The 21055-nt window shown below is 38.8% G+C and overlaps 1 protein-coding gene across 9 annotated transcripts in view; it reads right to left on the bottom strand.

Annotated features, from left to right (window-relative positions):
- The window catches only part of LDB3 (LIM domain binding 3), a 114240-nt gene that overhangs the window by 45611 nt on the left and 47574 nt on the right, over positions 1 to 21055 (bottom strand). For 5 of the 9 annotated variants that reach the window (XM_074544673.1, XM_074544674.1, XM_074544672.1 and 2 more), the window contains 2 exons: positions 18643 to 18718; positions 11694 to 12100 (listed from right to left, as the gene is read on the bottom strand). In XM_074544673.1, coding sequence (XP_074400774.1) covers positions 11694 to 12100; positions 18643 to 18718 — 483 coding nt within the window. Of the gene's footprint in view, positions 1 to 3756; positions 3961 to 7300; positions 7324 to 11693; positions 12101 to 18642; positions 18719 to 21055 lie in introns of all 9 variants that reach the window. The other 4 variants (XM_074544680.1, XM_074544676.1, XM_074544679.1 and 1 more) reach the window with 2 other exon arrangements.

Raw genomic sequence — 21055 nt, 5'->3', positions numbered from 1 at the left:
CTCTGCCATCAGTGACTTCCATCGGTGCTGCTGCTGGGTGCAGCAATAGACAAAGTGGTGCCATAGCCTTCTTTAGGTGGAAGAGGGGAGAGAGAGAACAGTAGTTCTCCTCTTGTGGCCCATCACACATAGCTAAAGGGCTTGCTGAGGCAGGCAGGAAAGCACAGAAGTGAGTTCTGCCTTCTCCTGCCTTCTGCAGGAATAGTCTTTGCATGGCAAAGAGATTCTCTCTAATACCAACAGTAAGTCACAGCAACGCCTTCGGGACTGTTCTGCTGCTGCTTCTGACACTTGGCTATGCTGCAAGTTCTGTCACAGCAATGCTCCCCAAAAGGTGACCCTATTTTCAAGTCCCCAGAGCACTTCAGGGTGCTTCACACCCAGAACCTGGCCTGTAAGAACACCAGAAGTGACTGCCTGATGTGGGCCAACAGTTAACTTTACATCCCCACACTGACGACTTAATCTTGTGAAGCTTAAAAACCTGCTGTATGGGACAGCAAATTTCCCAGCTGAACATCACTCTAGAGTGGATAATAAACCACTGGATAGGCAGTGCGGCTGATTTCAACCATGGACCACTGTGGCAGCAATGGTGTGACAGCCACAGACAGTTCAAATTCCTCTCTTTATATGCTCTGGCTCAAATACTTTCTTCTTATATTATGACCTGTGTACAAAAAAGTAGTTCAAAGGTTTATGTACAGATATGCCATTAACTCAAGCATTGTTGAAAACTAGAGCTGGAGGCTGGACCACAAATTTCACAGTAGCAATGTGTAGCATTAATATGACATATTAATATCCTTATGGTAGATGATTAAGGCAGGAAATGGAGCTTGGTGAATTAACCTCCCCAGCAGAGTGAAACATGCTCATATAAATTGAACTAAATTAATGCAATACATTGGAGTATTTCCAACTCTGTCTTTAATTCAGCAGGCCTTTTTCTTTTTTTAAAAACATAATTATATTGTGGATGAATAACTAGGACATATAAGCCTCTCAGCATGGAAGTGTAAAATAGAGCGCATCGCTGATTATGAGCATTTCATAAACCTAAATGTGACAGTTTATTCTTACAGACAGCCTAAAGATGCACATAACCATGTTAATACCTCTGTTATACATCTTTGTAATTTAATTTCTTTCCATCTGGGTGTGGATGTGCAGAAATATCATGCATCTTTAAGCATATTACTTTAAATTGATTCTACTGGAAAAAAAAAACCTCTTCCCAAATGGGTTAGAGCTGTTGGAGGTTTTTAGTCTAGAGCCTAAGGTATTCTAGTAGGAGTCAATAAAAATTATTTTCCTTTTTCTTATCATCATTTAAGTCACACATTCTTACCATTAAAAAAAACTTTAAAGGCAGTTCAAGCTTCTCTGAAAAAGTAGCAATGGAGGAATTTTATATTTTGGAGTTCATTATAAGCTATGGTTTACTATGTGAATGACTCCCTGGAGTCATTATGCAGATTTAATTTCAGGAGATATTAAGTAAAAACTTAGGAACACTGCAGTCTTCTACCCCTGATGTAGACATACAACAAAATATTGTGACATCAGGTATTACACTGATTCCAGCTATTTTTAAAAAAAGCCCTCAGAGGTAAAAACCCCACAACCCAACAAAGAAAAGCTCACATAGACTGGTAAATAGCCAGCCAAGTTGACTTATTGCAGAGGACACACAAGATCTTAGTTTGTACAGTCACATTATTGATTATTCTACTTCAACTTTCAGATCTTATTCCCAATAAAGGTGCTGGATATATGTCTTTATGCAACTTGTGAATTTGGCTAAAACTGCATAATGGAATTTAGAAGTGGTTTGACAGAAATGTACTCAAAATGCACTGTCCACAAGGTTTTACTGCAGCCACCTAGCTCCTGGTTCTTGGTTTAGCAAGATCAATTAAAACAGAAAAGCAAAGCAAAGAAAAATATATAAAGTCAGGGCTTTTGAAATTTTCTACCTTTAGGTTTCAGCATGGAGTCTGAGCATCAATAACTCTGTCCTTCCCTTTTTGTTTTCCATGGTGATCCAGTAAGTGTGGCTTATTTCTGAGTGACAAGAGCCTGACTCTGATCTCATGAAGCTACAACATCACTGATTTCAAATGGTCAAACTAGAAAATGAGTTCCTATCTTAAGCTTGTCTGTCCTTCATCACTGATAAAATAAGTAAACTGGTTCCAGCTGCTGTCTGCCCTTCAGATGTGCAGTCTGAGCTTGCTTATCGCCCTACAGACACTTGTGGACAAATTAAAAGGACTAAGGCTACTAATTAAGAACCAAGACCAAATTATAGACTGATAACTGAGACAAAATGAATCAGCACACAATTTGGTCTGCCTTTATATTAAAAACTCATACAAATACTTCCTCATTAAGCATAATCTTAACTCAGACTTGATTGACTAAGCAAGCTAAAGAACATTATGGTTTCTACTGCAAATTAAAGTTCAGAATATCACAGAGGAAACTAAAAGAAACTTATAAAATGAAAAGGATCCACATATGCAGCATTAACTTTATAATCATCTGATCATTTAACTAGGTATTTTTTTTAAACATTACTATTTGCATCATATAATGCTACAGCATGTAATAGAAAGTGCCAATGTATCATAAAATGTCTCCTATAATCCATGCCTACGAAGGATATGAACTCTTATAGAGAACACAAATGAACTTCTTTGTACTTCACTAATTGGAAACATGAGTCCACTCAACACCTGTGGAGATTCACTGAGTCATGGCCAAAGCCAGCTAAAGGCATTGCTTGTGATCCATCATGAGGGAGAGCTGTGATGAACAACAATATTGGTGCAAAAAGTTAACAGAAAAGAAAAATAATTATAAAAAAGAGAGAAAAATGGCCAGCAAAAGGGAGCACAAGCAAATACAGAAACCATCCTCATTGTGAATAAGACTGCAGCTAACATATGGAAAAGAAACTACGTTAAAGTGTGTTGCTATACCTGTATTTTGGTGTCATATCAAAGGAAGGCAATTTCTATTTTGGGCAGAAGTGCACTTGGTAGGAGAGAAACCTGGCTACATTCATAGCATATGTAATTTCAGTAAAGTTATTACAACTCTGGATAAATTAATCAGGTAAGATTACCAGAAACATGCATTGGAAAGCAAAGTTATTAAAGATCAGGGGATTTTGCCATAGTCCAAAGGATCTGTGTAAAACACATGTACTGTATGTAAACTGGGGATAGGGAAAATACAGCAAAACATTCCATTCTGAAGAATAAAACAGTAGCCAGTGCTAAATAAATATTTTGCATTCTTCACATCTCAATAAAAATTCCACCCCCCTTTTTTTGTCCTTTCTGCACTATGCATACAATAGTGACTATTATAAATCATGGCTGTCAGGAATGAAAAACCATCCAATATCATATACAGAGCATTAGATGTAATTGTGTGGGGTTTACCAGTTCTAGGAGGAATACCTAAACACTAGGTTAAATTAATGTACCCTGACCATGGTAGGGGCTTGGAACTTTAAGGTCTCTTCCAACAACAAACCATGCTATGATTTTCTAGTGATCCATCCTTTTAAATTGAAAAAATGGAAGTGCTTTTGGACACTGTCTAGGATTGATACACATCTTGCATGTATAATATATCCCAGAAAAAAAGAAAGAGTCCAGGAAAAGCAAATGTGTCATGCAGGTAGGGATGTTACAAGTACCATGCAGAGAAAGAGCATTCCACAGAAGGAAATAACCTTACCCAGCAAATTCTCCACCCTGGGCTTGTGCCTGGCCTGCAATTGCATCCATGATAGCATCCTGGGAATACATGCTGATCGGGGTGTTATACTGCGCGTGAATTATGGTAGCCTTGCCGCCAAGGCCCTTCACCTCAATGGGTTTGTGGGTAGACAGGGCAGAGTCCTTCAGGACATTGGGGTTGAAACGCTCCGTGAAGTCCGTGCTGGGTTATGCAAGAGTGAGGTTCCACAGGGAAGGAAGGGAGGGGAAGAAAGGAGAGAGGCGTGAAGTTAAGTGAGGGAAGCACCATCAAGAGAGGAGTGTGCACGTCTGTTCATGGCATCTCACCACCAAAGCTTCTCATCAGGGAAGCACAGACAATGTAAGTACCAAGCCACAGCAAAAAGATGGCTGTGCTAATGGATGTCATTTTTGGGTTGGCTTACGATGTATAAAAAGGAAAAAAAAAAAGGTGGAATAGCTGTCACTGTATTAAAATATCACAAAAAATCTGTAAGCATTTGTATGATACTTACATATACTAAAATTCTGTTGTTATATGCATATATACATTAAAGTGTATACAAACATGCACATGTATATATGCATGTCCATGGGATGTACATGCACAGTGCAGAGAATTCCCACTTTTTTGTCATCCATTTGTGTTTTCAGAAGGCTCTTATAAAGGTCTAGAAAGTACAGGGAAGTGAAGGGATATCAGGTTCTCTATTATTTAGAAGATTTCTATCTGTGTTATTAATGACAGTGAAATTTAGTACTTGTGCCTTTTAATCTTCAAGGCTTTCCTTACAGAGACTAAATCTTCCCAAAATCTCTGTACACTAGCCTGAAGTGCTGCTATAGCATGGTAAATGCTCAGTCCCAGAACAAAATATGCAACATTGCAACCAAAGGATCAAGTGCAGTTGGAAGAGTTGCTGCCTTAGTTTCCAGTGACTCCGTTTACAAGGAAAGATTTTATATTTGACAGACTGAGCCCCTAAAGCAAGCTAATTGAAGCTTCCATGACACCAGAATTAGTTTGATGTCAGACTGCAGCCAAAGCGCAGCTGGTTTTCTTGTAGGGCTGAGCTATGCAGAGTTCTAGGCCTAGAGCTAGAACTGAGCACTGCCCAGAGCTCCAATGACCAACATCATCCACTAGGGTGGCTGCTCTTCAACCTATGGGATATCAGGTGAATCTCTAGTCTGCTGTTCCTGTCCTGCCAGCAGCAGGAGGATACTAGCAGGAGAGATTTCATACACTCACCAAACTGGACAAAACTGGGAACTCCATCCTTTGTGAAATAAAAGATATTTCATAAATGTTTCATTCAGAACTGAATCCAAAAGCTGGAAATAGGTATTTTTCTCCCTGCAGAAGAACTGCTGAAGAATTCCGTTTGATTACAACAATTTCCTTTTCAGTTTAAGACATTAGACTGTAAGTTTATTGGCTAATATTGTTTTTCTCTTTACACACACAACAGTGTGTCTGTTTACCATGGGTAGCTCCAGAGGGTGAGAGTAAAAACTGAAGCCTCAACCCAGCATGATGAAAAAGGTAAACTCAAGTAAGGCTGGCAGCCATCTGACTTAATTATCTGGATACTATTACAGGTGATAGGGGATTCCACTCTGTTTTCAGCCTTTTGTTTGGTGGGATGCCCTGACTGAGGATGGACAGAGAGAGATACAGTCACATATTATTGCAAATCCTTGACAGAACATCAACAGCCACATGCACAAGGACCAGAGACGCACAGGAGCACATGCTGCATTACAGCCACAGCCTTCACTTGCACATGCCAACATCTTAAGGGAGGGAACTGGGAAGTGCCATTATGCATTCAAAAAAGGTGAAAATTATCTTTTTACCAAGACATTCTCACATTTAAAACACATCTCCCTTAACTATTCATCAACTCTGACAATTCTGTAATTACAGTGACATCATCTCTGGAGGGGTGGTGGGCTGAGACATGCAGGTTGCTGTACTGCGCGTGCACATGCCTGACTTGAACAGCATCTCTTTTCTGCAGTACCCTGAACAATCACATGACCATTACAAACACACAGGTCCTCAAGATCTTGAATTTAGTGTTCTCTTTCTTTCACACTGTTGGAAGTACTAAAGAGATTCTAAACCCAAGATCTGAGAAGACTCTGTGAAGGAAAGGACAGAGGTTAAATATGCCGCCTTTAAAGAATAATGCTCTAAGCAATTTGTTTCCACAGTCAGTTACAGAAATCAAAGCTACTAATGTCAGAACAGCCTAAACTTCCCTCATGGTAGCAGCAGGAGTCCTTTGGGCTTTCACTTGGGTCTTTAAACAATTTTAGTGATGTCTTTCAAGAGGTTTTAGTCACACTACATACACCAAGGCAAAACTTCCAGTGAAGCTAACAGGATTCCAATAAAAAAATAACAGGAAAAAATACAGGTTGCCAACTGCTGAGTTCTTTTTCTAATTCTGGAAGCAAACAGAAGATATTAGTGATTGTAAGGAGTGCTGGGCTCTAGGACAAAGTGGTAGAAGTAAGGCTGCAGAGACAGCACCTCTGCAAAATGACTGGGATCTTTCTCCTAAGCTACAAAAGGATCAGGAAAAATAAATCCCAAAGCAAGTAAGATTACCAATACCCCTATAAAGTGACTTCTGCTTTCTAAGACAATCCTGTCAGAATAATTATTAATGTAAACTGGCTAGGATTTTACACTCCAAAGGACTTACATCATCACACCCACACTTCACTGAAATCAACAGAGAATGCAAAATCAATGTAAATTATATGCACTAAATATTATTTCAACTTTATGTATTCCACTACTCCTAACTTTGTACTGTCAGTTTAAATTTGACATTTAACTATCAAAATTATTTATTTTATACTTAGTTTAACCCAGTCTCCAACAATTTATGGACAACACTCAGGTCAGAGGGAAAAAGCAAGAGTTTAGAGACAATCCTCTGCCCCTAGAAAACTAAAGGTCAAAACTGAAGTCTCCTAAATAAAGCAGATCAATCACATTTTCAAGTCAATAGGTTTTTTTTTGAGCAATAGATTTATCAAGATGAATAACTTCACAGATTTTTCCCCCATATCAGTATCTTACTCCAACCTAAATTTGAATTTTAGCAGACTTTAGAAATTAATTTAACATTGAAGCTAAAAGAACTTTACTACTACTACTACACCAAAAAAGGCTCAGATAATGCTCTCCAAACTCTGAGGGCATGAAGATGACTTAAAGATTCAAGAGAAGTTAAACCTGCCTGCAGAAGCACAACCACCTGAAAGCTTTTAGAAGAACTGGGCAGGCTCAGGTGGCAGCTCCATCACAGCATTAGAGCATCACCAGGAAATGCCAAGCGGGAGCGCTGCTGGACAGCAGGGGCAGCGCAGGGCGCCTGCCACACCAAGCAGATGTTTACAAAAATACTTGCACTTGCAAGCAGACACAGCAGGAACACAGGGGATCATGCTACCCCAGAAAACACATCTTCACACACACAGCATCACACAAATATCTGGCACTACACAGAGGTGATACTAACTTGGCAGCGGTGTTGGTTATGACCTAGAAGAAGAGAAAGAGAACAAACAACATCAAAACCAACCACACAGAAAACAGTCAATAGTTTGTAGAGTGCAAAGGGTAAAAGATATTTACAAAAGGTTACTACAGCTCTTCTCAGACCATCTACAGATAAGAATAAAAAGAATAAAAAGTAAATGTATGCCTGAAAACCCCAACATGATTAAGAAAGGAAAAAATGCAGGGATTATAATTGATCCACCAGGACTTAGTAGGGTACCATGGCATTTTGGCTGACTGTTGAACATGATCTTATTGCTGTGCATCCTTAAAAGTACTACGACCAAAGTGAAGGGAGGAGGGAGCAGGGGGAAAAATGGAGGATTTTCAGAGTATATTCTCATCTGAAAATAGCAAATGAGTGACAGAGACTATATTTTAATCTTAGATACTGAATATTCAGGGATAAAGTCTGTTCTCAGGCCACCCTCAGAGTTGGTTTTGGAAGAACGATTTTTAAGTCTTTTACATTTTGGAGAAGATCCAAAGAATATATTGGTAACTGTTTTAAAGCTAAAACTAAGGAAAATGCCTTTGTGTATAACAAAGCATTTGCCTAGATATGACTGCACCTACATTATGCCAAGAGGCGTGTAGGCCATTTAACTTTGGAATAGTCATTCCTAATTTATTCCATATGAAACAAAGCAAGCCACACTTGCTGTATGTTTTTTGGGATATCCATATCAGTATCTTTTATTCCAACTAGTTCCATATAAGTGGAAAAAGGCATGAAAAAAAGGCATGTTCACACTCAATTCCTGCCTCTCTGCATAAACCAGTGATGGTGCTTGCACAGTAATTCCAAAGCACCGTAACACAGGATAAAGCTGGGAGTGCAGAACAGTGTGCTCAGTCTGAACTACAGTGCTCTTCCCAATAACTCTTTGGTGGTTGCACAAATAGCAGTAATGGGCTGTGATATTTATCTTAACTGTTTTCCTGAAAGCTTAGAATACCCACATTCTGCTTCTTGGTTGAAGACTAGTTAATCCTATTTTGTGCAAAATAAAGAGGAAGAGATCCATGGTCAGTTAATAAACTTTTCTTTTTACTTGGCTTTATGAAATGCTGTTGACAGAACTGGGCACTGAGGATTCCAACTCGCTGCTGTGACATTTCTGTGTCTGGGACTGATAGAAAATACTGGACAGCAAAGCTACAGTTAAAGAGTGACATTCCAAGCAGATTTGGCCCTTCCTGCTTTTTCCTTGCAGAACCTTTGATATCCTACCTATAATCCTTTTGCCTTGGAACATCAAACAGCACTTTTCATGATCAAAAGCACTCTAATGGGCCAAAACTGCAGGAAAGGCTTTGCACTTCTGCATTTCCATGGTAAAGCAACCACAGATCACCCTCTGCAGCTACTGGTCAGATTCTCAGATTTGAAAATATTCTTCTAGCTTTATTAACCCTACATTAAGCCAAATGTTCTTACAGGAACTGTTAGAGATATATTAGGAACAAGCTGCAGCCTGTAAGCACATGAGTGATCGTATATCCATTTTAGGTGTATGTGAGACAGCTGGGCACTCATTTACAATGAAACCAAGTGTAATGGTATCATTTTCTGACTCATCCACGCATCTACCATACATATAAAATAACATTTTCAAGGCAGAACTACCAAACCCCTAAAATACACCTTAATTAAAGGAACATAAAACTATGTCCAAAGAAAAGAAACATTATGTGTAAACACGAAGAACAGCTCAATAGTCATATCTCAGCAAAGATTTTTGAGACGTGAAGAGGCTGCTATAGCTTCCTTCAAAAACAGTAAAGCTTTGCTTCTTCTTATGTTTAGGATGTGATGAGAAAATTCCTCCCAGTTCAGAGTCACACACAATTTTAGTTTGGCTCTATATAGGGACATGTCTGGAACACCCAGCTTGCTGCTCACAGAGGTCACTCAGTAAGAGGCCAGTAACCCAAGCCACCTGGCACGTACTTGTGGGACAGGTATTTACTGCCCTTGACCTACAGTGTGAAAAATAACTTACACTGGAATGAAAAAGATGCACATTACAAACTATGACTCACTGTTCATATTTATTCATACACTCCAGAGCTTTCAGCACATCACGTTCCACACTCCTAACAGGCTATCCTATTTTTCACCTTGGGTCAGAGTGATAAAGCTTTAATGTAAAGTGTATCAGAGAAACAGTTGCTTTGTTATTCTTCACAGATCAAGGAAGTAATCTCAAAATTAATTTCAGCTTCTTGATAGGATTTTCCAAAGGGTTTGGCTGTAACAGCAATTCACACAATTAAGTTTAAATCATCTGGTGAAAAGGGCACAGAACTGAAACATAGCTTAAGACCACTCCTCATGCTTGAACTTTCTAGCAGCTTTTACCATACAGCTAAGCGCGTGTTTGTGAAAGCACAATGGATTTCATTTTGGAGCATCACAATATCACAGCATTGCAATACTATGATGCTCCAAAACTGTTCCCAGTAAAGAGCAGAGCTGATTATTTAGTGCTCACAGTGCTTCCTTATTCCTGTATATGCACTGTGAGATTGAGATTATAATGGATGCCACCAAGTCCCAAGATAGTTACAGGTTCCATGTTTTTCTCCACAGAGCATGAGGCAAGATACTTCTTACTTCATGGATAACAGTCAAGTGGGAGTGGGAATGATAGCACTATTGAGCTCTGAATTTTCCCTGCATGTCAACAGAGATGTAGAGTTCTCTAAATCTCAGAGAAGTTACCAGACAAGACACATTTATTTGGTGCTTCTGGGCTCTTTGATCTTTTCAGAATGTTCCTACACAGCAGGATAAGGGGTTTTTATTTTTTTATTTGTTCATCAGTGCTCCAGTTGGTGAAGGCAGATAGCAGCTCCCTAAAATTTCATTTAAACAGAATAGAAAGGCTCACACTGATTTTGGTGAGTGACGGATACAGTTGTATTGTAACTCTGATAACAAACAGTCACAATGCTGAGCTATGCAAAATTCAGCCCCTTCACCCTCACCCCTGCAGGTATTAAGGAGGATTATGAACATAGTGGAGAAAAAGACAGCAAGATATACACCTAGGAAACTCTGTATATTGAAATAAGACAATAATTGGTATTCTTCAGAAAACTGTAAATTAAGAGACAAGTATTCTGAGGTTTATTTTCCTGATCTTGCTTACTAACTGAAATTTTTTTTAAAGGTAATTGCTTTACTTAATTATCAAGTATGAGAAGAGAGGATAGAATTTTCTCAGATAAGGTAATTAGGATTGTTAATGTTGAGTGCTCAAGAGAGTGGCAGTGAATCATCTAGAATTGCTTGAATCATTTAGAACAGGAGTATATGCTCTTATAATAGGATGAAATATCCCTACTTTTCTACAACTTAAAACCTCTTGGTTTTATTTTCACAAAGAGCTGCTGCAAATGGATATAAAGTACTTGAAGATATGCAGTTGCTCTCAGACATTGAGTGGATTGTCAGAATTTTCTGGTTTTCCTTATACAGCCAAGTCCCTAATGTCAAAAAATCACTTTTCCCCATATTCCTAGCAGAGAAGAAATTTATCTTCATTAAAAAAAAAAAACAACCCCAAAACCACAAATAAACTAAAAAATTAGATTTGTTTGATGATTTATACATGAAGGCAAAAAAATTAGGAAAATCTGTTTCTCCCTGCTTTTTCTCATGTACTGCAGTCCAAGCTCGTCACTTCACAAACCTACTAATAAAATAGATGACCTGCAATAAAGGAACATGGAAAACCTTGACATGGGATCAAACTATCTGGGCAGTATCTGGAGATCATTCCTTGTCAGAGCAAAGTTAACATCAAAGCTAACAGATGCAAGACATTCTTCAAACCAGAGGACTCAAAATATTGCAGTTCTGACTCATTTTGCATAGGAAAGCCAACACATCAAGGCAGGAATTACAGCAGGACACTCCAGTAGCTGGGTATGTGAGATTTGCTGGTCAAAGCCATTTCTCTCTAGCAAAGTACCAAAGATCAGGTGTGGTTTAGAGCAGCTGCTCTGATGTCTGACAGCAATACTTGGTTCTCTGAGACTCCATGCATTAGTTAGAACTGCTGAGTGCCACAACCCTGAGATGATTACAGTCACTTCAGTCCTACTGTTCCCCCTCATGCTCTGCTGACAATAGCCAATCCATGCTGCACATCACATACCAACAACCATTATTCTGTAATGGCCATGTGGGTATGTTTTGGGGCTACTGGAAAATTTAACTATTGATCCAGGCTTTAATAATGACTGCTAGACAAATGCACAATAGGGTAAGCACCATTACATTCACTGCTCATCATGTTCATTATTATTGAAATAATTAAAGATGTTACCATGTTACCTACCCTCTAGGAAGTCCACCTTCCGAAGCCCTTCGGTTGAGACTCAATTTATGCATCTCAGCCATTTCCCTCAGGGTCTCTGCCGAGTAAAGGCCAATGGGGTTGTTATACTGCCTTGCAGGGCTCAGCTGGTGAGCGGGGCTACTGCCACCAGCCCAAGCAGGGCTTGCTTTGGAACCTAACGAGCTCTTGGCAGGTGAAATGTCAGGAGTCACAGACTGAGAGGACATGGAAGATCTAACTGTGGTAGTCTTTTGGTAGGAAGAGCTATTTGAAAGGCTGATCTCTTGCTGGTTGAGGTAGCCTGAAAAGGTTCCATTGGTTGCTAAAACACTACCCACAGGCCCAGTCGCCGTGTTAGTTAGAGGGCTGAAGGTTGTTCTGTTGCCATTGATTTCCCAAGCAGGTTCCTGTAGTAGCAAACATGCAGGCCAAGAAAAGAAAAAAAAAGAAAAGAGCAATCATAGAACACATGCAAAAATAACATATCTGCAATTAATGCTGTAAACATAGTCATAAACTAGCAATAAACAGATTGGAGCCAAAGCATTCAAACTTTCAGGGAAGATTTTCAACAAAGAAATGCATTGTTTCAAAATAAGGGAAGCAAAACCAATTCAGGCATTATTTTTACTAGTTTTTAGTTGAAATAAACAAATAAAGCTTAACATTAAGAGAGCATTTGCTACTAGTCAACCTCACAGCAATAATTTTATATTAAGGCAACACTGTCCATTAATTTCTAGGATAATTAAGAAATTAAAAAACAAACATTCTGAGGTAAGAATAATTTTAGGTCCTGTATAACCACAGAAGTCAATGCCATTATTACAAAGACACAATGATTCTAAACCACACCATTCTGTTGTCTATGAGTGCACTTGAGGTTATGGAAATGATGCACAGGTATCCTGGGCTCTGGTTCATGCTGATCAGGCCATGCAGCAGGGTTAGCAGAGACACCAACAGGACTCGAGAACTGCTCCACGGAGAGGCTGCTCCTATGTTGGTCATTCCTGCTTCATTTCCACTTGAGGGAATGTGTGCTTGAGAATGCAGGTGTGTGTGTGATCCTACAATCCTGTCCCAGATAATATTCCTAACCGGGACAGCAGCAGGTATTGCCTTACCCAAAGGAATCTCCCCTACAATACCTATACCCATAGAAGTCTGTGCTGCTGCTCAGATTCAAAACAATCTACCAAAAACTTATTCTAGAAAAACACAGTCCAACACTTGAGTTTCATAAATGATTCCCTATAAATGCACCTTAGTGAAACCAAAATAAGAGGTGATATCAAAAAAAGAAAAGTGCTCACAGTTGAGAGGCCCAGTAATGCTGGCTACTTGCTGCAGTCCAGCTCAGGGGACAGGGACAGGCAGGGGACAGCATCCTGAAGCAAGAATGGAGCCCACAATCTGGCCTCAGTGATAGCCAGTTCAAGAGCAGGTGGTGGCCTGCAGTGATGTTTTGCCTCATTCGTTGGCAATGCAACCATCTTCTTTAACACCTTGCACGAAATACAGGTCTGAGAATAATTTGGCCTCTGATTCTGTGCTTTTGCTAGAATTGGTTATCATTAATGTAATGTATCATCATTACAGTAATGTAATGTAATTTTCATACTATGGTTCACAAGAAAAATATTTTTATTGCCCTTTTGGATTTTTCTATACTGCATGTATAAATTTAGGGAGTGTACATTTGAAAATAAAAATCAAGATAATATACATTGATTAATTAAAATTTATTGGGAAAAAAACCTAAAGGTCTAAGGATATAAGTAATCATAACATTAAACACATTTAAGACATGTTGAATCAAAAATGTAAGGCAGATAAAATTAACTAAGATAATTTTTCTTAGTGATAAACAGGAAGAGATTTTAGCTGGCATTAATAGCTGCCTGAGGCTGTAGAAACAGATAATCCTAAAAGCATTTTCAGACCATGCCTTTTTAAATAAATACATTTGCAATACATTCTTCAGTTATTATACCCTGACAGTGAAAACAGCAAACAACAATCCCTTCCAGTGGTCTATTGAAAGCTTCTAGATATCATTAAATAAACAGAAAATAGGGCTTCTCTCTAAAAATGTGTTCAAAACCAGGCACAAATATGTTCAAAAATTAAGTAATCACTTGGGCAAACCATTTTTACATGCCAGCACAGAGGGACAAAACAATTATTAAACAAAAAATAAACACAGATGTAACAGAGAAGAAAAAGGGTATCCTGGAGTTATATTAATTTGTTACCCTGAAAACTCTGTGGCTTTTAGTTAACTGTGGGTTTCTTCCTACACCCCAAAATAAAAGGATATGTAAGGAGAGCTGATTGTAAAGTATCAGTTTGCACTGCTAATGAGACAAATTTCCTTAGAAGTGACTTCAATGAGCCACATATTTCCTTAGCCTTAATGCATTTTCATAGTCTTGGTGTTACTGGACAGTAACAGTAGGCAAAGGGGAAATTATAGGGCAGCCGTAAAAAATTATGGCTGATGCTTTCGGTCCCTTTTGGCACAAATGGAGTTCTGGCTTTACTCCTTAAATGATCTCTAGCTGGAATACCAGCATACTGGCAAGTCAGTATTAGAATTCTTAAGAACCCAGCAGTGCCAGGTTAGCAATCTCCATCTTGAGTTCATATTTTGGACAGGGTATTTAGGGCAGTTGTTTTTCCTGTGTTGTGGGGGAAAAAATGGATGAAATAGGCAGTGTCTAGGGGAGAGGCTGTACTTCTAAATAATTACTGCCCCATCATCAGGATATTTAGCTCTTCCCTTTTGTGACTAACCAAAAAATCTCTGATTCAGTTTATTCCTGGGAGAATATTGTAGAATTATTTTTTGTCTCCAGTTCAGTGTCAAAATCTGTTCACTGCAGAATTTCAGACTGAAGGGCAAATGTCTGATACTGAGCAGCAGCACTGAGCTTTCAGCATTGCATCACATGAAATGCAGCCAACAATAACAAACGTTCCCCTGTTCCCCATCTCTCATCCCATTCTGTTTCAGCGGCTGGAAAAGCAAGCTGACATTTCCAGCTCCGGGAGCCTGATGCTACCCTCGAGCCGACCAGGAGAGGAGGCTCTGACACTGAGCAATGGGCTTCCCTTCAGGAAGATGCGGGATCGCGCAGCTCATTCCCTTACTGCGGGAGGAAAACTGCGTAACATCAGGGAATGAGCTGCAAACTGAGAAACGTAGAGGAGTCTCAAACCTTTTGAAATAGAAGGAAGCTAGGAATCAGCTCAATTTCCATTCTGAAATGTTATTAGTTGTTTATAAAAATCCAATTTCTATGAAAGGCAAATGTTCCTTTTTATATATCAGGGAAGTGAGAAATAAATTTAGATTGGGAGATACAATACCAGGTTTTGCATGTCGTCTTCCTCTGACAAATCATTCTCTATTTATCTATTGCTGTGACCCTACAGTCATTACTCACCTCTTGCACTTTGGGGAGAACAATTTTAACAGTATACCAGTGATTTTGACCACCCAACATGCTCAAGAAGCAACTGTTGCTTTAAATTTTTTAGAGGATAAAGGGAATGGAGGCACCATGGCACTGAATGACTCTCAACGACATGATCAAACTGCTTTTGGCTAAGCCAGCTTCTCCATCCTATACTCTACTTAAAAAGTCAGTCATCTCCATCTATTTTCTCTTAGACATATAGTCTCCCAAATTTGGCAGGAAACAAATCATAAGTATGACAACATGCTCACTGGGACTCCAAAATAAGTGTTGTCAGCAGTGTTTCACAGAAAGCACAACACATAGCCATATTATTAGAATTAACAAGGCTGTCAATACCTTCATGCAAATGAACAAATGTTAAAGCCATGCTTAGCCCTAAAATACCAGCTTGAATGTTTTCAACTGCACTGATCTGAATCTTCACTTGTGTTCTGTCCCCTCTGAAGAGCTGCAGTCAATGAGTTCATTGATTGATGGCTTAGTTTAAATCCTTGGACTCAAGCTTACTTTTACTGTTATCTGAATGCTTTCAACACTAACTATGCCCTTTCTTCCAGCTATGCAACACCTGTGCAAAAGACTTCACTAAATCAAAAATATTTGACTAAACTAAACGAAAATTGTTTCTAGTTTGAGATTTATGTCAGATATAGTGAAACTGAAAAGCAATCAAATCGTATTTCCAATAACAGCCCTACAACCTGATGGTTGCAGAACCTGTATCATCTATAACATTGATCAGGTTTGTGAAAGAATGACTGATTTTTGTGAAAAAAGTTTGCTTGTTTCCCTAAAACAAAAATAAAAGAAAAAAAAACAGTAAACAGTGAAAGAAGTGCATGCTTGAAAATTAGTGGAAGTTGCAATCAGATCAGCAATAATGCACAAGAGGATTTATGGTTTTAACTAGACAGTGAAGTTGCACATGCAGATTGTTTAGCTAACATTGCCACACCTTAACCTTAACCATAGAAGGGTGAGGAAAGCTTCTCAGGATGTATGAGGATGACACTGTCATGACTGTCTTGTAATGCAGTCTTTTGCTGATTTTTAAAAAATACCATCAAATTAATTTCATGTAAACCATCAGTCTAAACACTGTCAAGCAGAAGTGTGGAGGTGACTTTTGCCTGTGTGTGTGTCACAGAATTCTTTATTTCTACAGTGATACTTGTTACTAGAAATAATAAAGGGACATGTAAAGAAACCTTGGTTTTAAAGTGTATTTAGTGTAACACAGCTTACAGCCAAATCAGCATCACACTGCCTCTATCAGTAAAGTATCTTTATTCTGGACTTTGAGACTTCTCTGAGAGCTCAATGACTTTTTCCCTTCCAAACAACTTCCAGAGAAGAATTCTTCTTCACTTAAAACTTGCTATTAGTGTACATAAGTGACACAAGTGTCACTCCTCTTGACCTGCAAAGGGTCCAGCAGTCTGATGTTACCTCTTCCCCTGGGTGAAAGACCCTACACCTAAGATCTTCCTGAATACTGCAAGATAGCCTGTTTCCCCCATACCTTCCCCTGGATGTCACCCTTTTCTCTAGAAAGGTTCCACTAATTCTCTTTTCCAGCCACTGGTACTGCCTGCAGCTGGCTCAGAAAAGGCTGCCTCCAGCAGCTCCTACAAACCTTTCCTGAGCACCTTGCACAGAATTCTGAAACATAAGGCAGCAAGCTTCTGAAAATGGGTTGAGTCTTTTGATCCTCATCTCTCTCTGAAGGGCTAGAATAGGAAATGTAAAGTGTCTTTATGGCTTTCATGCCAAGGGGTCTTCTAGGACCTTCAAAAAATCCCTGCTGTGTGTAAAGTCAACTTTTCTATACAGTAGATAATTAAGGGAGAAAAGTATTTTCTGTGGTAAACGGCTTTGAAAACTTCTGTCAGCAATTTTAAAACTGACAATTGGCAAGGAAGAAATGCACCTAAAAGAGTACTAAAAGAGTAATGAAAGTCCAATATATAAGAGCTTTATGTGCCTATGAAGGAAGGAGACAAAATTTTCACACCTGTGCAGGTGTATAGAGCCCCAAAAGGCAGGTGTCAATCTCACGTTGGTGAATAACTCTGATGAGAAACATCTACTCACTGCCTTGAACACTGACAGCATTCTGGGTGCACCTTCTGGGAAAATGAGAACTCCTTTCCCTTCCTGTCCCTGTTACTTTGCTGGTGCAGTCAAACACCAGTTTAACCAAAAGAATGATTCATGGCTTTTGGTCTAGGAATTTCACAGTACTGTTCAGTGACTATTCCAATAAGTTCCTCCAAAATAACTTTTTATAAAATCATGATATAAACAGAAACAACTCTGAGTAAGATTAATTCTTAATTTCATCTTCCCTTGCCAAAAAAGTTTACAAGATCCAATCTAAAAAAACAATTTCTGCCTCAACTAATAAATAGCCAGTCAGGTTAATTTAAAATTTCACAAAACAAAATTGAAGCAAATTATTCCCCCCAGGTGCATTCTCTTCTGCTGTTCTGAACCTATTTGCAGCAGTTTCAGGGATGATGTTACCATCTGTGCTCTGAATTTGGAAAGCACAGAGTTTATAAAAATTACTTAAAATTGATCTATGGATGTTGGAACTGTCAAAACCAGTAGAAAATCATCTAATTCCCTATGTATTTTGATCTTCAGTGTTTTTTATTTTATGCATGCTGGGGATGAAACTGGCACAGACAGCAGGGATAAGTTGCAGCAATGGAAACTTTAGCTCCTGTCCATTTATCTAATGAAATGCATCAGCAATACAAATGTCCTGCCCAGAGCCTGAGCCTAGGGAAATATGCACCACCTTTCAGGTACCCCTGCTCCTCGGTGTCTCCAAAGATACAGAAGATGAGTTGCCAGGTATAGTCAGTGTTTATTCTAAAATGAACATTTATTTTATGAAACATGATGTGCTTTGACAATGGAAACCAAGCCATTAATTTCCTCTGCCACTTGCTGTTATTCATTAAGTTGACTTGTCCTCTTTATTTTTTATTCTCAGGTCTTCTGAATACTATGATAAGAACACAATATGATGCAAGTTTTCAAATGCCCTCATGTCCTCTCTCCAAATCAGTGTCATTTCAGTGGCAGCCAGGATTTGGATAGATTGAGGCACAGTCAATCTATCAATGGTTCTCCCCAACAATCTACGAAAGCAAATCTGGATTTTTGAGAAGCTTTAGTTGCTTCTTGTTGCTAAGATGAAAACAGTTGCTCAGAATTGGCTAGACCAAATCACATCAGAGGATAGCTGGATTCTTTGTTCCTTCTAATCAGAAATTAGACTAAATACAGATCACTAATACATCACCTTGCAGCAGTTTTGCTGCCTGTGCATTCATTCAACCTTTAATTATTTGGGGCAGGCAGAAGCTATTTCCTGTAATAGATATTTACCTTCACCACAGCAGATAGAAATGGCATTCACTGTGGCTGAGGAAAAATGTGTCACTTACCTTCTGATGGGGAATTACAGCCCTGGGAGAGTCAATTCTGGGAGCTGTGGTTGAAACTGGCACTGGACGTTTAGATCTGGGGATTAAAAAAAAAAAAAAGAAAAAAAAGAGAAAATAAAAGATATGTGCAATCTGCACTCCTATTTTTCACCTCTAATTTCAAGCCAAAAAAGCTGCTACATCAGGACTGAAAGTTAAGCATAGTCTAGACTTTTTCTGTGCTACATCCTCATTTACAAAGGTATTAAATGAGAGAAAAAGTTTGAGAAAGTTTCTCTGAATGATGAAAATTCACCAGTTATGGAAGCAACCTCTGACTTGGGAGATCATCTGTTTTCCAATACTTGTGGCAAACTGCATTTTCATAAGTCAGACAAATTCAACTAGATAAATTCAAGTTTGGGCAGCACTCTGGAAAAAGAGAATTAAAGGTGTTTTAAAATGCAGAGGCTAAACTTTGGTGCTGAGGCATCTCAAGATAACTCCTCAAAAGACTATTATTTAATAGCTTAAACTGCACAACTACAACTGCAATTACTTAAACCTCTCTTCAGGAAGAAACATGGCTTCATTCAGACAACTGAGTTTCACAACGAGCAGAACACTACTGAATTAGCCACTCCAGGTGCCTGTCTTTCACCTGTATTTGACAAATATATGTCCTTGGTCATTTAAAAAGCCCAAAAAATGCTTTGAAAACAAACAATGTGCCCTTTCATTGGAATAACAAAGAAAGTACAGTGACATCTGAAGCACTTCTACTGTCCCAGGAAAGTGAAGATGTAGTTGTGGGAGGTGTTTTGAGAATCTGCCTAGTGGTGGAAGTTCCCCTGAAAATATTCCAGTACATATGGGATCCCCAGAGCAAAGGAAACTAAAAACAAAAAGAGTCAAAAGAATCAGAGTTATACAAATAATATCCCATTTCAAATCTACAGATCAGGCTTATGCCTCAAATTCTAACCTTTTAAAAGTACATTAAAAAATTAGGACAGGTACAAAAATGAAATAAAAATACTTAAAAGCTTACAAATCAAGTAGAATCAGCTAAGACATTTGAAATTGTTTGCTTTAGACAGGAGATGAAGAAGGGAAGACATTGCAGAGGCTTAGAAAATAATGAATGGTAGAAAAAGGGAAATAAAAACTACTCTTGTGGACATTGAATGAAATTGAAAAGTCAACACATATAAAATTGATAAAGGAAAACATCTTTTTCTGGAGAACTTGATTAACCTGAGGTGAAACTCATTGTTACAAGACATCATTGAGACTATGAGAAGAGCAGAGTATCAGAAAGGATCAAACAGTTACACTGAACAAGAAAAAGCCCCAAGAGCTGCTTTAGACTGGGCATAATAAGTAAACATACAGACTCTCATTTTTCACAGCACAGCTCAAAAGACTTTCTGTGTTAGGTTCATTATTTCCTTACTGAGGGCTGTGCTCACTTTCCTCTGAAATACTTACCAGGGGCATCCATCAGAGAGGGAAAGCTGAGCTCCACAGGAACAGGGCTCATCCCCAGTGGCAATCCCTGCATTAATACCCAGCTTCACACTGAGCTCTGGCTTTGACTTTAGCTGTTACACTTAACATTTTTTCCATAAGCAGTAGTGAACATACAAAAAAAGACCACCTAGGAGAAAGGAGTAATCCTTACAGGAAGTGGAAGATTTCCACTTAGAACATAAGGAAACTTTGCTACTTTGAGAGTTGAAAACAAAGCTGATGTAACAGATCCCTACCTTACAAGCAGGTACTACAAAAATGAATGCAGTCTGAGGAAACAATGAAAAGTAGCATTTTGTTGAACAATGTGTAATTAACCTGTGAAATTCACTGACAAAGTATTCCTGAAACAATGGGCTAGAAAACTGTAATTCATACTCACAGCTGAAACATATCACAATATAATCCCAAGATATAATTATCTGAGAAACAGATACCTTCAGGTTCTAAGAATAAGAGCTACTCACTAACTGCCTAAACCAAACTTTCCTCAGGCAAGTTATCTTCCCTCAGGAATGAATGTCATGCTCTTCCTCCAACCACTTCAGCTTAAAAGGAGAAACGATAAATTGTATTTATGAGACATGCACATGTATCATGAAAGACAGCAAAAAAGAGAAATAAATCCACTGCAGCTCACAACACAGGGTAGCTGAAAACTGACAGTAACAGTTTATGAACACACAAAGATTTAGGGGATGATTCTGCTCCTCTTTCCATTACTGTAATTTCTGAGTACACCCAGTTATCTCTGTGAGGTGACACTGGTGGCCCTGGGCATACCATGTTAAGTGTCCCCCTGCTCTGCTCACTGATGATGAATTTTAGTGCCAGATTTGCTCAGCACTGTAAATGTGGTTTGCCACGTACAGAGGTTGAGCAAACAACCACAGAGCATGTT

Source organism: Zonotrichia albicollis, chromosome 7, assembly GCF_047830755.1.
Source record: "Zonotrichia albicollis isolate bZonAlb1 chromosome 7, bZonAlb1.hap1, whole genome shotgun sequence".
Lineage (NCBI taxonomy): Eukaryota > Metazoa > Chordata > Aves > Passeriformes > Passerellidae > Zonotrichia > Zonotrichia albicollis.
This window is presented reverse-complemented; position numbering and strand designations above follow the sequence as displayed.